The sequence below is a fragment of the Anastrepha ludens genome, chromosome 2 (genome assembly GCF_028408465.1).
Source record: "Anastrepha ludens isolate Willacy chromosome 2, idAnaLude1.1, whole genome shotgun sequence".
Taxonomy (NCBI): Eukaryota; Metazoa; Arthropoda; class Insecta; order Diptera; family Tephritidae; genus Anastrepha; species Anastrepha ludens.
In genome coordinates, this window is record NC_071498.1 from 114,459,321 (window position 1) to 114,474,222 (window position 14,902).

The 14,902-nt window shown below is 37.1% G+C and overlaps 1 protein-coding gene across 1 annotated transcript; it reads left to right on the forward strand.

Annotated features, from left to right (window-relative positions):
• Nucleotides 1–2,760: 2,760 nt before the first annotated feature.
• On the forward strand, nt 2,761–4,954 carry LOC128871871 (E3 SUMO-protein ligase ZBED1-like). Its single transcript, XM_054114006.1, has 5 exons — nt 2,761–2,902; nt 2,963–3,024; nt 3,094–3,327; nt 3,447–4,708; nt 4,763–4,954. The coding sequence occupies exons 2-5, from the start codon at nt 2,994–2,996 to the stop codon at nt 4,952–4,954; spliced, it is 1,719 nt and encodes a 572-aa protein (XP_053969981.1). The 5' UTR covers nt 2,761–2,902; nt 2,963–2,993.
• The last annotated feature ends 9,948 nt before the right edge of the window (nt 4,955–14,902 follow it).

Genomic DNA, 14,902 nt, shown 5'->3' on the forward strand with positions numbered 1-14,902 from the left:
TTTTGGTTTTAAAATAATTTATTGTCCACTTATGCATTCACTTTGCTGTGCCGTTTAAATAATATCATATTTCTTAAAAAAGGTTCATTACACTTGAAATTAAATGCAAACATAGCTAACGTAATTCTTTTATGTTCGGCGCGTGAATGCTAGAATCATATTGCATTAGTAAACACCGAAAAATTATTAATGATTTGCATTGACTAAAATTCCTATAAAAACGCTTGTACGTAGTATGTAAGAAATCAGAAATGCCCAGCTTGAAATAAAAATAAAGAAATGTATATTAAAAGAATTTTTATAAATTATTTGATTACATGGCGACCCTGCCAGCTTGGTGCTAAGATTTTTTTGCAATCCAGTTGCACTGGTGATGTATTGTTCAGCACTCAAAATTAAAAAAAAAAAATTCCAAAGTCCTGGTATTGATCAGCCGATAAGATCTGCCAGCTGCGTATAAGTTCCTGGTCTGGCCAATAGACCAGAAGATAGATGACCACAGAAGGGCCGAAAGCTATCTCCATTGAGGAGTATAGAAGAAAAAATAACCTAATAAAGAAACCAGCCGAAATAGTCATACCAATCGTAAAGAAGCCAAAGCGCAGAGGCGTCTATACCCAGCGCATTAAACGAGAGATTGGATATCTATTACGAGAAGTCAACACTCAGCCACCACCACCTTGGAACCAGGCTTGCTCCATTTGGGAACGCGTTTCAAAGTTGGAATTCCTGCTGCAACAGCGTAAGCAGATTAAATAAATTACAAATACATACAAAACAAAAAACTGTGCGTGCTTCACGCAGACAGTATAGGCTGACAAGCGTTAACCGCTCGCAGAAAAAAAAAAAAATTTTTTTTAAATTTTCATTTAATACAAAAAAAATTTTTCAACATGTTTATGCATTTTATTTTATTATTTGATTTACGGTATAAGGTTCCCAATAGCTAATTTTTTTGTAATGGGAAAAACTTTATCGAAAGTTGATAAACCCAATGCCAATGTAGTAAACGAAGTAGTCATTGATACTGGCTTAAATTTAATAAATATCGAAATTTGTTTAATTATAATCACGGTAATAACCTTATTGATATTAGCATTAAAATTATATGCTATGCATAATAAAAAATTGAAGAGAAGGTATATGAGTAGATCTAATGAGTTAGACAAAATATAATGAACAAATGGTCCGAAATTCATAAAACTTTACTTATAGAAAAAGAAAATTTTATAAAATCGTTTAAATGCATTAATAAAAATATACAAATAAAACAGGAAACAGTTAAAAAACATTTACAATAGAAAATTTAGTGTTAGCATTAAAATCAATTAGAAATTTAACTCCTATAAATTTCGAGCGACTTACAAAGGATCATCAAAAAGAAGCTCTTGACATATTTTGGCAACTACGAGATCAATTAATAAAAGTATTAGCCAAATACAACATTCAACAAGAAGTATCTCATTCGATTAGTGAGAAAATTTCAATAACTATTATTGAAAACCTACCAGCTAATCTAGTAACAAAGCTTGAAACAGTTTCTGAGGGAACAGATTGTCCAATTATTAATTCAGAAATAGAATCAGAAGAAGAAGGCGAAATGACACAAACAGTTGTGGAGTTTCTCAGCACGGCTGCAAAGCTAGTGACTGAATTCGATGGTAAACCGGAAAATTTACGGTCATTTTTAGATTCCTTAAAATTAGTTGAAGTGATCAAGGGTGAGCACGAAACTGTTGCTGTTTCACTCATAAAAACAAAATTAAAAGGGAATGCCAGAAATCTCATAGACACAGAAAAAACAATTTCTGAAATAATTACAAAACTTAACAGGTCGGTTAAAGGAGAATCGGTAGAAGTATTAGCTGCAAAAATAATGAGTATCAGACAGAACAACAAACCAGCTAATAGTTATTGTAATGAGATAGAAGCTCTTGCAAAAACCTTAGAAAGTGCCTATATCACAGATGGGTTGTCGGCAGAACTTGCAAGCAGATACTCGACACAAACGGCAGTAAAAGCATTGACCAAAAACTGCAGCATTGAAAAGGTCAAATTAATAATGGAAGCTGGCCATTTTACAAATATGAACGATGCGATAAGCAAATTCATTGGTAGCTGTACTGAAGCTACAGGACAACAAAACACAATACTACATTTTGGTCAACGACCATTCAATGGACGATTTGCAAGAAATGGAAGGTTCCGAATGGTATAAATAGTTCTAAGATTCATGTAAACGAGTCAGTCTGAGATTATGAATAAAGAATGCACATCTTATTGTAACAACATATTCTTTTACTCAATTATCGATACAAGATAATAACTCGCTCAACGGCAGCCTATTGCACGACTTGTGGGTAACGCGTCTTCCACCGTATGTACAAGCAGCTGTAATAGTAGCAAAAGTGCCTCTTGACGAAAAATCTAAAATTGCTGATTCCATCGTGGATCCTCAAGCAAACGGTATGGTTGAGAGATGGCACCGTACTCTGAAATCAGCGATTTTATGCCATAATCATGAGAGATGGACGGCGTACCTGCCCTTAATCTTGCTAGGATTACGATCGGTTTTCAAGGATGACATAATGGCTACCACTGCCGAGCTTGTTTACGGAACTACACTTCGGCTACCTTAGGAATTTTGGGTAGACAGCAAACCTTCAATAACGAACACGAGATGCTTTCTGAACTTCGCCTAGTCATGCAGAATTTGAAACCTGTTGACTCCGCATAGCACTTCACACTAGAGCTGTAAAACTATCGATGGCACTATCGATATATCGAATTTTTATATTTTTGCGTCGCTATCGATGGTTATTGTTCACTATCGATAGTGGCATTACCATACATTGCACATCACTTGTTTTGGCGCAACTTTGCAGGTCGGCAGCAAATTTTGGTAAGAAATACATTTATATGTAAAAGGTAATTAAATATTAAAATAAGTGTTTATTTGTAGGTAAATTTTCGTTGGTGTTGGTGGCGGAAGGATGGACAAATTTCTCTTGAAAAACTCACAGGGTAAGTTCCATTTACTGCTCAGCAACGCAAGTAACTAATTTATGTTATGTATGCATGTGCTTTGTTAAGATGGACAAGACAGCAGCATTGAGGCAATTGAGGAGGACAACCAGCTAGCAAAAAGGCAGCGAGTCGGAAGATCATCGGTGTGGGGCCATTTCGAAAAAATAAACAACGGTATGTCGGCAAAGTGTCGCTCTTGCGGCAAAATGTATAAGACGAGCGGAAATACCTCAAATTTATTTGACCACCTGAAGCGTGCGCATCCCGGTCAGCGTGTTAACGATTTGTCAATCACTTCTGGTAAAATATATTAGATACATATTTAAACACAACATATGAATCTACGTCAAAGCGCAAACAAGAGCTTGATTTAGGACTCATAAAATTTGTAGCTCAAGGCATGCAACCTTTTTCTATAGTTGAGGATCCTGAGTTTCGCGACTTTATCAAACTATTCGACCCACGCTACAAACTACCGTCGCGGACTACCCTCTCTAATGTCATGATGACAAATTTATTTGATGAGCAGAAACCTAAATTAAAAAATTTGCTCAGCAAAATAAATCACTGTGCCATCACAACTGATATGTGGACGTCCCTGGCAAATGAATCTTATATGACAGACACATGCTCGTTTATTACAGATAGTTACTGTCTTCGCTCTGCTGTTTTATCAACAAATAAGCTAATTGATGAAACAAATCATACTGCTAAGAATATAGCAGATACCCTGCAGGCTGTTTGCAACGAATGGGGAATTTTTGATAAAATAACTGCAATTGTGACCGATAATGCAAGCTCAATGATCAAAGCGTGTGAGCTGCTTAAAAAAAGGAATTTACCCTGCTATGCACACTCACTTAATTTGGTGGTGCAAGATTGCCTTAAGCTGGATTGCACAAAAGAATTACTTAAAAAATGCAATTCCATTGTCGCGTTTTTTAAAAATAGCACGATTGCTTACAAGAAATTTAAAGATTCTCAATTGACGGAAACTAAATATAGTCTAATACAGGAAGTTGCCACCAGATGGAACAGTGCATTCCTAATGATTGAAAGAGTCTTAAAAACACATGAGCCAATCAATATAACACTTCTAAGTTTGTCGAAAGCGCCACAGCCTCTCACAGCTGACGAAATCAACATATTAAAAGGCTTGTCACAAATACTTTCTCCCTTTGACATTGCTTCCAAAGAAGTGTCGTCGAATTCTAAAGTCACAGTATCACTAGTTATTCCAGTTACTTGTGGCCTCTTAAACAACTTGGAAAATAGCACAAAAAATCTTCTTACCGAAGTTGGCCTTAAAGTAAACGAATTTTTAATTGATTGCGTAATCAAAAAGTTGTACAAGTACGAAGATCGCACAGTCACTAGCATTTCTACATTGCTTGATCCAAGGTTTAAAAAACAAGGTTTCCGTTCGCAATACAATGCCAAAAATGCTGAAAAACTTTTAATTGAAGAACTTATTCATCTGAGCAAGTCTTCAGCTCTCACCTCAGAGCCACCAACACCAATTGATCAACCAAAACCAACACGACATCCTCTTTATGAATTTGTAAAAATCAACATAGAAAATTTGCCTAGGACCAAGCGCTCCGATGCAATAATTGATTTACAACAATATATTGGGAAACATCACTCCTTGGGCGATGTTGATCCCCTCAAATATTGGCAGGTATGTAGCTTAACAAAAATTCTTCAAAAATGTTTAATGTTTCCGTATTTACAGAATAACGAAAGTAGTATAAAAGACCTTACTACGAAATATTTTTGCATTCCTGCTTCATCGACAGAGTCGGAGCGATTGTTCAGCAAAGCTGGACAAATTATAACGGAACGAAGAGCTGCCTTAAAAGCTAAGCATGAAGGATCTCATTATGTTAAACATATGAAACATATGAAATGTTTATTAAAATGTTAAATTTTATTGTTAAGTATGCGTTTATTAAGTTTTTGAATTTGAAAATATTTTCGATAGTACTATCGATACTATTGAATATTTGTTGCCAAACCATCGAAACTATTGAATGTTGCAACCATCGATAGTTTTGCAGCTCTACTTCACACCCAAAGTCTTCATCCATCCATTACTGCAGTCCTGCGAGCAAGTCTTTATCAGAGATGATTCAATTCGATCATCACTTTCATCGCCGTACAAGGGCCCCTATAAAGTCCTGCGTCGAACGCTGAAATATTACACAATTCAAATAGGAAGCAAACACGTCAAAACTACCATCGATCGTCTTAAGCCTGCTTTTGTTGCTGCGATGCTTCTAAGAGGGGAGTAACGTGGCGTATCCACAAAATAATTGTATTGTACACTAGCCTTAAGATTTCATATGTTGAATTTGTATTAATTTTGCTATGGCAACGCCGTGCTACTGAATGATCTGTCATTTCATTTTCAATTTCAATGTTCTTCTCTTTTTGAATCCGACACGTGTCGGTAACTAATTTAAGGTTTTAAATTTATTTTTCTTAACAATAAATCCAAATATATAATTAGCAAAAGCTGCATTTTGACGCCTAGAATTGCAGCAATTCTAACAAAAATCAACACAGTACATTAAATTCCCGCCAAAACCTGCAACTACCAAAATCAACAACAATCCTAGTTCGCGTAAGAGCTGACAGTGGTGTCTTGAACTGAGTTCGAGTGATAGTGTTGCGAAAGGTCACTTTGGCAACCCATTTCGCATTTTCTCTCCTCTCCGTTTCTCTCATTCGCCAATCAACAGCTGTGAAACAGAAGCAAATTTAATTTCCTTTTCTATTTTAGACTTTGATGAAAGCGCATGGGCGCGCATAAAACAAACAGGAAAGGATGTTATTGGCTTGTGGGCATGGTGATACTCGCATTACCGCTGATGAGCGTTGGGATTATCCTATTTCCGATGTTGGAGCGAATTTAATGCAGAATATCAATAGACCAAATATACATTCATGTGTTGGTAATGTAAGCGTAAATGATTGCGCTCGCTTAGTAGATACTACATTGAAATTGGATAGGCTACGTATCGAAGCAAAGATAGATGAAAAACATTTATACGACATAATGACGAGAAATGATAACAGTGTTTGTATCGATAATGCTGTTACGTGCAAGAAGATCAGTTTATTCTATCTTTTTGCACTCCACTTATGATATGAGGGATATTGGAACGATTCTTTCTAATAAGAGATGCCTAAAAGCCTATGCTTGTTTTATTTTTGACGAAGGTGTGTTACTTATGGATGAAGACGATATACTTGGGATGGGAGTTCATTTTCGTAAATTTGAACGTAATGGAGTTAAGTATGTTTCTTTTACGTTTTTGGGAGATACGTATTTTGGGTATACACACAGAAGGGACACATACATATATTGACTTACTATTCAGCAATAATTTCGTTGCTGGGGATAATATTTAAGTTAACACGCTGCGGCACCCAACATATTGCATTCCCACACCCTACCGATACACGTGCCGCTGCATCAGCATAATCGCTGTTATTCTATAGTACAACCCAACACCCTAAGTCAAGGCCAATTGCATATCAAGTGCCACGTACTAATGCTTACGCAATATGAACAGAGCCAGACGTAGCGTCAGCAAATTGTGTGATATCACGATTGTGAAATAGTTGCACATGCCACCAGTGCATGCCAACCGTGGGAAGCTAGGCGCTGAGCCAGCGTACCAAGACACGGCGCACCTGAAGACAGCAGAACGACCAAAACCTATAAAGGCCTGCAGCGCACATCAAGGGGCAGTTGCGTAGTGGACACTAACCTTATGTTAGCTGTAACCTTTGATTATCTGTTTAGTTAATAAACGGTGTAATTGTAACTGTAATCCTTTAGGTGTTTGATTTGCAGGGCAAGTTGGCCCTTTAATTTTTTTAAGTGTTTTGGACTTCAAGTCCTTTTCTGGCGCCCGAGCAGGGGCCAGTAGTGAAGTGAAAAAATAAGTTCGAACTAGAAAATATAGTGAAAAGAGTCACAAAAATTAAAAGTGAAAAAGCTAAGAAGCTACAAAATAAAGTGAAGAAAGAAAAAGCTGCAAATTTAAATAAAAAGGTTCTTAAAAGGAAAAATTTAATAAAAAGTATAATACAATTTTTAAACAGCCAAGGGCAACAAAAGTAAAAGTGAAAAAATTCTAAGCGAAAATAAAAATAAATTCTCCTTTAAATAGCCAAGAGCTACAAAAATTGAAAGTGGAGAAAAGTGAAACAGCCAAGAGCTAGAAAATCGAAGTTTTAATGCTAACAGAGATTCTGTAAGTAACAGCTGTATATTATTTCCTTTCTCGTCTTCCTTTTCCAGGATGGATTCACTCCAAGTTACGGTGACGAATTTGACGGGTGCAGTGAATGCACTCATGGATCAACTAAATGGTTTAGAGAGGCTTGTATCGTTCTTGGACACACTCCAAAGCCGGGTCGCTTCGATAGAAGCTGCTACTCCTGCTCAAAGTACGGTGGAAGCTCACGTTCAACCCCGAGGAGGAACTAAGAGATATCTCGAGGCTTCCTGACTCCGTAAAGGAGTTACAAACCCAACAATGTTTGTTTCATGGGTGCACGCTGTTGAAAGCATCCTTGCCGATTTCGAGCTGGTAAAGAGTAAGCCAATCTATCGTGCAATCTTACAGGACATTCGCCAAAAAATACGAGGGCCCGCCGATACTGCCCTCATATCGTATAGCATTTTTGACACTGACTGGGCCGCCATGAAGGAGTCTCTATCGCTCCATTATGCAGACAAACGAGACATCTGCACCTTGGAGTACCAACTCCACCAACTCTCTCAAAAGCATTCACGGTTTGATGATTTCTACGGAGCCGTGAATCACCAATTTGCGTTGATTATCAACAAACTTAAAACAGAGAATTATTCTCAGGAAACAGTGCGTGTCCTTAAATACACGTACAGAAACCGCGTATTAGATGTTTTCATCCGCGGTTTGAATGGGCATCTTTCGAAGATGCTCCTGGTTCAGCGCCCAAAAACTCTACCCGAGGCATATTCAAGGTGCCTCGAAATACAAAATACAAACCTTAGAAATTACACACTCCATACTCCGCGATTCAATAATCGCATCGTCGCACCTATGAATACGATGCCAGAACACATGCATGGCCTAGAGGGCATAAAAGCACCTCCGCTACCACCAAAGATAACCTATCGTCCCCAAGAGCGACGATATCCCTTTGAAAATCGAGGGGGATACACTGTACCTAAACGAGATCCCCCAACAACCTCTCAGCCACCCGTCGAGAAAATGGACATAGACCAATCTGTCCAGTCACGTAGAGTAAATTACATGAATAAACCAAATCCCTTTAAGCGGGGTGCAAAGTCAGACAACCTTCCGCGGAAACAGCAAAAGCTGTTCAACATAGAAACAGAAAACACCAAAGACGAAGTGAATAACTATTTAGCGGATACACAAGACGCACAGGAGGAGAATTTTTTATCCGACGGGCATCTAGCATACCTTACATAGAGTACGTACTACCCGACGGCCGCACCCTAGATTTTCTGATCGACAATCCCTTTTGCGTTAGATCAGCTGGCGGAAATATTCCCATAAAAGGGAAAATTAATTTAAACCTATTTAAGGACGTAGGTAATGACTCCGAGACAACCTTCTTTGTACTCCCAGGATTGACGTCATTTGACGGAAACATAGGAGACGACACACTTAGGGATATAGGCGCTATACAAAATTCCATTGAAAGCCCGAATGTCCACGCAGGTAAATTATACGTTGTCTAAGGATCTCCCACTTCGAACAGAAGGAAAAGTGTGTAACCTTATTGGTAGATTTAGCGATCTTTTCTTACCCCTAAATGGAAAGGAACTAGTGGACACTTGTTTACGCGCTGAAATCAAGACAACAACTCATGAACCTATTTATAGCAAAAGCTACCCGTACCCATCTTGTATGAGAGAAGAGGTCGACCGACAAGTGAATGAATTGTTGGAAGAAGGAGTTATTCGACCATCCAGAAGCCCATATAACTCTCCTATTTGGGTGGTGCCTAAAAAACCTAAGCCAAATGGGGAGAAACAGTACCGTATGGTGATAGATTACAAAAGGCTTAACGCCGTAACTATCCCCGACACCTACCCTACTCCTGATATAAACGCTACCTTGTGTAGCCTTGGTAACTCTCGATACTCCACAACCATTGACTTTACTTCTGGGTTCCACCAAATCCCTATGAAAGAATCCGACGTACCCAAAATTGCTTTCTCAACGATGAACGAAAAGTATGAGTTTTTGAGATTGCCTTTCGGCCTTAAAAATGCGCCGGCCATTTTTCAACGCATGATCGACGACGTATTGAAACAATTCATTGGCAAAATCTGCTACACCTATATAGACGATATCATTGTGTTCGGCAAGAATGTTGACGATCATTTGAAGAATGAATGGTATTTTCCCAATTACTACAATCCAAGCTTAAGGTGAATTTAGAAAAAACATGTTTCCTGCAGACAGAGGTCGAATTCTTAGGATATATCATCACTCCCGAAGGAGTTCGACCTGACCCAAAAAAGGTTGAGGCCATGAATTCGATCTTGCCACCATGCAATTTGAAAGATCTGAACAGTTTTCTGAGAATGACTTCCTACTATCGGAAGTTCATCCGGGACTATGCAAAAATAGCTAAGCCCCTAACAAACCTAACGCGCGGGCAAAATGCACAAATAAGGGCAAATGCATCGAGGAAAGTGGCAATACAACTTGACAGCGCGGCCTCACGAGCTTTTACTGATCTAAAACGTATGCTAACCTCCGCTGATGTTCTGGCATTTCCTGATTTTGGCAAGCCCTTTAACCTAACCACTGACGCATCGAACTACGCAATTGGTGCAGGCCTGTCCCAGGGAGATATAGATACAGACAAACCAATCGCATACATTTCTCGTTCGCTCAACAAGGCTGAGGAAAACTACGCCACCAATGAAAAAGAGATGTTAGCTATTGTTTGGGCATTGGACAACTTGAGGTCGTATCTGTACGGTGCCAAAAAGATAAGCTGAAGACAGCAGAACGACCAAAATCTATAAAGGCCTGCAGCGCACATCAAGGGGCAGTTGCGTAGTGGACACTAACCTTATGTTAGCTGTAACTTTGATTATCTGTATAGTTAATAAACGGTGTAATTGTAATTGTAATCCTTTAGGTGTTTGATTTGCAGGGCAAGTTGGCCCTTTAATTTTTTTAAGTGTATTGGACTGGAAGTCCTTTTCTTTTATTTAGTGCAGAAATTTGACAGACGCCTAAACACAATATTTGTTGAGTTTACTTTATTGAATTCACCTACTGGAATTAAGAAATTTTCCGATGAACTTCTTACAACTCGTTTCGATTGCATGGAGGATGATAAGAGACAAATTTTCCACATATTAATTGTAAATTTATTGATTCGAATAAAGTTTCAGCCTTCCGAAACAAACAAACAAACACAGCCTTACTTGCTGCATAAGAGCTAGGGAAAAAAGGAATTTAGCCGCGCGTCACACTGCCGTCATCAACAGATAGTATGGCATTAAGTAAATGTGAATAAAGCGACTAGCATCGCAGTACGCGAAAATAAAAATATCAAGCATTTTTATTAATTTACCATTATTAATAAGAGTATTGATTATAACGACGATGATCAAATTAAATTTGCTGTAGATCAATGACAGCGTTGTAGTTTTGGTCGATTCCGACCAAATCTGATTGGATTTTATTCCGTTGGTCTGATGGTCGGACGACTTGAATTTTGGTCGGTTTTAAGCATCCCCGATTTAAGCTTGATTTGAAAATCTATTGATATAAGGTAGCCTTAAGCTTTATCCTCAGAAATCATCTATGATTTGCTGCATTTCGTCACTTTAGTAACACTGCTCACAGAAACATTTCAATATTCATGTACATATGTATCATTGTCTCTTTCTGTTAGCTGGTTGGCAAACCACATAAATTTCTTAGTCAAATGCGATAACAATAATTGCGCTGATTCAACGTTATTTTTCTCAATTTGTACATACATATGTAAAAACAGAAAACCACAACGCATCACTTGCTGTAATATTTTAATAAAAGAAAATCTGCTGCTGTAAAAATTTAGAAATATACAAATCAGTGATAATTGAATACCATAAACATAAATGGATAGGTAAATCATCAAAGTTAAGGCAGCTACCTGACTGCAATACGCTAGCAATGCGTATCAGATGACACATGCGCAGCAGCGTTAGTATATAACCGCCGCTGCACCGTGTGAACCGCTAGGTCAGCAATATGTTAGATTAAGAATTAGCTTAGCTTAAGCATAAGAATAAATTGTCAAGACACTCTTAGTTCTGGACTGAAGAAAACCGCAACGTATTTTCACTTGCTGCAAAATAGGAGTAAGTATGGAAAAGGGGCCAAGTGGTTGGCCCCCAACTTTAATTTAACTGGCGCCCGAGCAGGGACCCCCCTTTTTTTCAAAAAGATGGGGTACCTAACAAGGATCTCCGCAAAGGAATTCTTGTGTATGATAAGGAAGTGGCAAAAAGTGAAAGTGAAAAAGTGAGTGCGCCGTGTTATAAAAGAAATGTGATGAAATAGAATAAAATGATTGAAAAATAAAATTAAATCTTATAAAATAAAATAAATCAAATTATAATTAAAACCAAATTAAAATTAGACAGGAAAATAAAATTGGGATCATAGCTAAAGTAAATTTTTTAATGTAAATTAACACAAAATAAATTAAGTTCAAATGAAATTTAATAAATAAATTAAAAAATGGAGTTAACAAAATAAAATGAAATTAAAATAAAATAAACTAAAATAAAATACAATGATATGAAATAAAAAGTAAATATGAAATTAGAATTAAATAGAATTAAACAAATAAAGTAAATGTAATTAAAATTAAAATTATTGTAAAAATAAAAGTAAACAACTTGAGTGAAAATTAAACAATAATAGAAGATAACTGAACGGAAATTAAAACTGAATTTGAAATAAATTCAAATTAAATCAAATTAAGTGTTAAACAAAAAAACTCTCGACGGTTCACGGCGCAAAACGAAAAATCACGAACACTTGAAAATGCCCTTCCGCAATGTGAAGCCGCACTTGTGCAAAATAACAGCCGCAATGCGGGCTTCACAAAGGATTTCCCTGTTTAATAAGGGAATATCCGGCAAAATGGAGCGGAGTGCGACGATAATTTTGTGAGGTGCAGTGAAGGGTGAATGCTTGGTGAAAGTAGGTTTCTTTCTCTTTCGAATAAGAAAAAATAATTATAAAATAAATATAAAACTCGAAGTATATTTCTCAGCGATTCACCACCTACGGGGGGACCCTCCTGGCAATTTACTCACGAGGACGAAAGGAAAATTGCTAAATTTGTCAATGAAATAAAACAAATAAATAAATATAAAACTCGGAATAATATTGCTCAGCGATTCACCACCCACCGGGGGACCCTCCTGGCAATTTACTCACGAGGATGAAAAAAAAATAAAACAAAGTGTTACTTGTTACTGCACCACAACGATTTTTCGTCTGCGCTCGGTGACATTAGAATTGCCACAGGAGGCCGTATGCCTACGCCTACTAGGACGGACTCCTGCGACTATAATGTCGGTCGGTTACAGTCTTGTGTGCCCGCAATAGTAGTCATGCTACACCTTCCACATTGGAGATTGCAATGGGGCCAAGCTGGGTGAAGCAAGCTGTGCCTTAGTAGGTTGTCCGCAATCTGATTGCGGGTGACTAAAAAGGATAACATAGCCCTTCCGTGACCTAATAATAAAATATAAAAAAAAACATAAAACATAACTAATAAAAACATTACAATAAAAAATAATAAAGAATTATACTGAAATAAACTAAAATAAGAAAGTAAACTTGGTACAAAGGAAATGGTCATTACTACAAGAGCGGGCTTGTTAGTGGGATGAATCGTGCCCTAGTAGGCTCGTAGTGCCATCGAATTTGACAAATGGCTACACTACTTCCAAACGGGATTCTGGCGATCTCTCCGTAGCTGGTTCGAGAACAGTATGGCCCTCTGTCCTATACAAGAATTGAAAATGCCTCCCTCGCATAATCCGTTGGAGAAGACAGAAAAAAAAAAAAAACCAAATTTAAAATGCCTCCTTCGCATAATCCGTTGGAGAAGAAAGAAAAGAAAAAAAAAAAAAAATTTAAAATGCCTCCCTCGCATAATCCGTTGGAGAAGAAAGAAAAAAAAAAAAAAGAAATTTAAAATGCCTCCTTCGCATAATCCGTTGGAGAAGAAAGAAAAAAAAAAAAAAAAATTTAAAATGCCTCCTTCGCATAATCCGTTGGAGAAGAAAGAAAAAAAACGAAATTTAAAATGCCTCCTTCGCATAATCCGTTGGAGAAGAAAGAAAAAAAACAAAGAAACAAAATTTTTGAAAAACGAAAAAAATCGTTACCAACAAAACATAAAAGAGGAAAAACCCCAACATATTTACCTTTTTATTTTTAATTTTTTTTTTCTAATTTTTTGTTCCTTTTTATTTTTATTTATGAAAACTTTTGTAATTACAATATAAAGTAAATTTAAACAAATTTTTCTTTTTAATGTTTCCTACTAATCATAATAAAAAATTGTTTTATCCAACAAAAAAAAAAAAAAGAAAACAAAATTTTTTTTTTTAAATATTAAAAAAATTAAAAAAATGGTAGAGAATCATATAAGATAAAAACTCATTAATTCTCATTTATAGGAGGAAAGAACCAAAGGAATCCGAATGGAAAAAATTCTGTAAGGAAGCAAAGTCGATTAAGCAAAAAACAAATCCGTGCCGTGCCGTGCCGATAAAACAGAAAAAAATAAAAAAGAAAAACAAGGTAACACTCAAATTTATTCATTCTTTTTTCTATTGTACTGTGCCTTAAGGTTTAGGTAAAGAATTAAAAAATGGAGGACCTGAAGAAGTCAATTACTGAATTAAATGGGGCGGTTAACGCTATCCTCGATCAACTAAAAAATTTCCATAATCGATTAGGAGCATTGGAGGGCTCAAATGGCGAATTGGGGCGGTCGATCTCGCTCATAGAGCAAAAACTGGCAGAGAAGATATTTGACTTTACCCAATTGAGTCCTGCCGAAGAAGTAAGGCCCACGGTTATTGCTAGGGCTCCGATGACGGAGGAAGAGCTTAGAGAAATAGGCAGACTCCCCGACTGTGTAAAGGAAATTCAAGTTTTTGAAGGGAACCCCTCACAATACATTTCCTGGCTCAACAATGTAGAATCAATTCTTAGAGATTATGAGACAATTAAAGGAAAACCATTGTATAGGTCAATAGTGCAGCATATAAGGCAAAAAATTAGGGGTAGGGCCGATGCCGCCCTGGTGTTACACAATATTTTCAATAACGATTGGTTGGAGGTAAAAAGAGTGCTGTCCCTTCATTACGCTGATAAGAAGGATATCCGAACCCTCGAACACCAATTAAACCAATTGACGCAAAAGGGTTCGAAACTTGACGAGTTTTATGCAACTGTTAACCATCAGTTGTCACTCATAGTCAATAAAATTAAAACGGACGAGTACTCTGAGGAAACAGTAAATGTCCTAATAGGAACTTATAGGAATCGGGCGTTGGACGTATTTATTCGTAGCCTGAATCCTGAACTTTCGGAGATGTTAATTATACAAAAGCCGCGATCGTTGCCAGAGGCATACTCAGCCTGCCTAGATATACAAAATTTGACAATGAGGAATACCCTTATCCACGCTAACGCCTTTAATAAGGTAGTTGTCCCAAGGAATCGTCCCAAGGAAAAATTGAAATGGATAAAATTTAGTTTATCTCATTATGTATAAAATATATAAACTTTCAAACTGT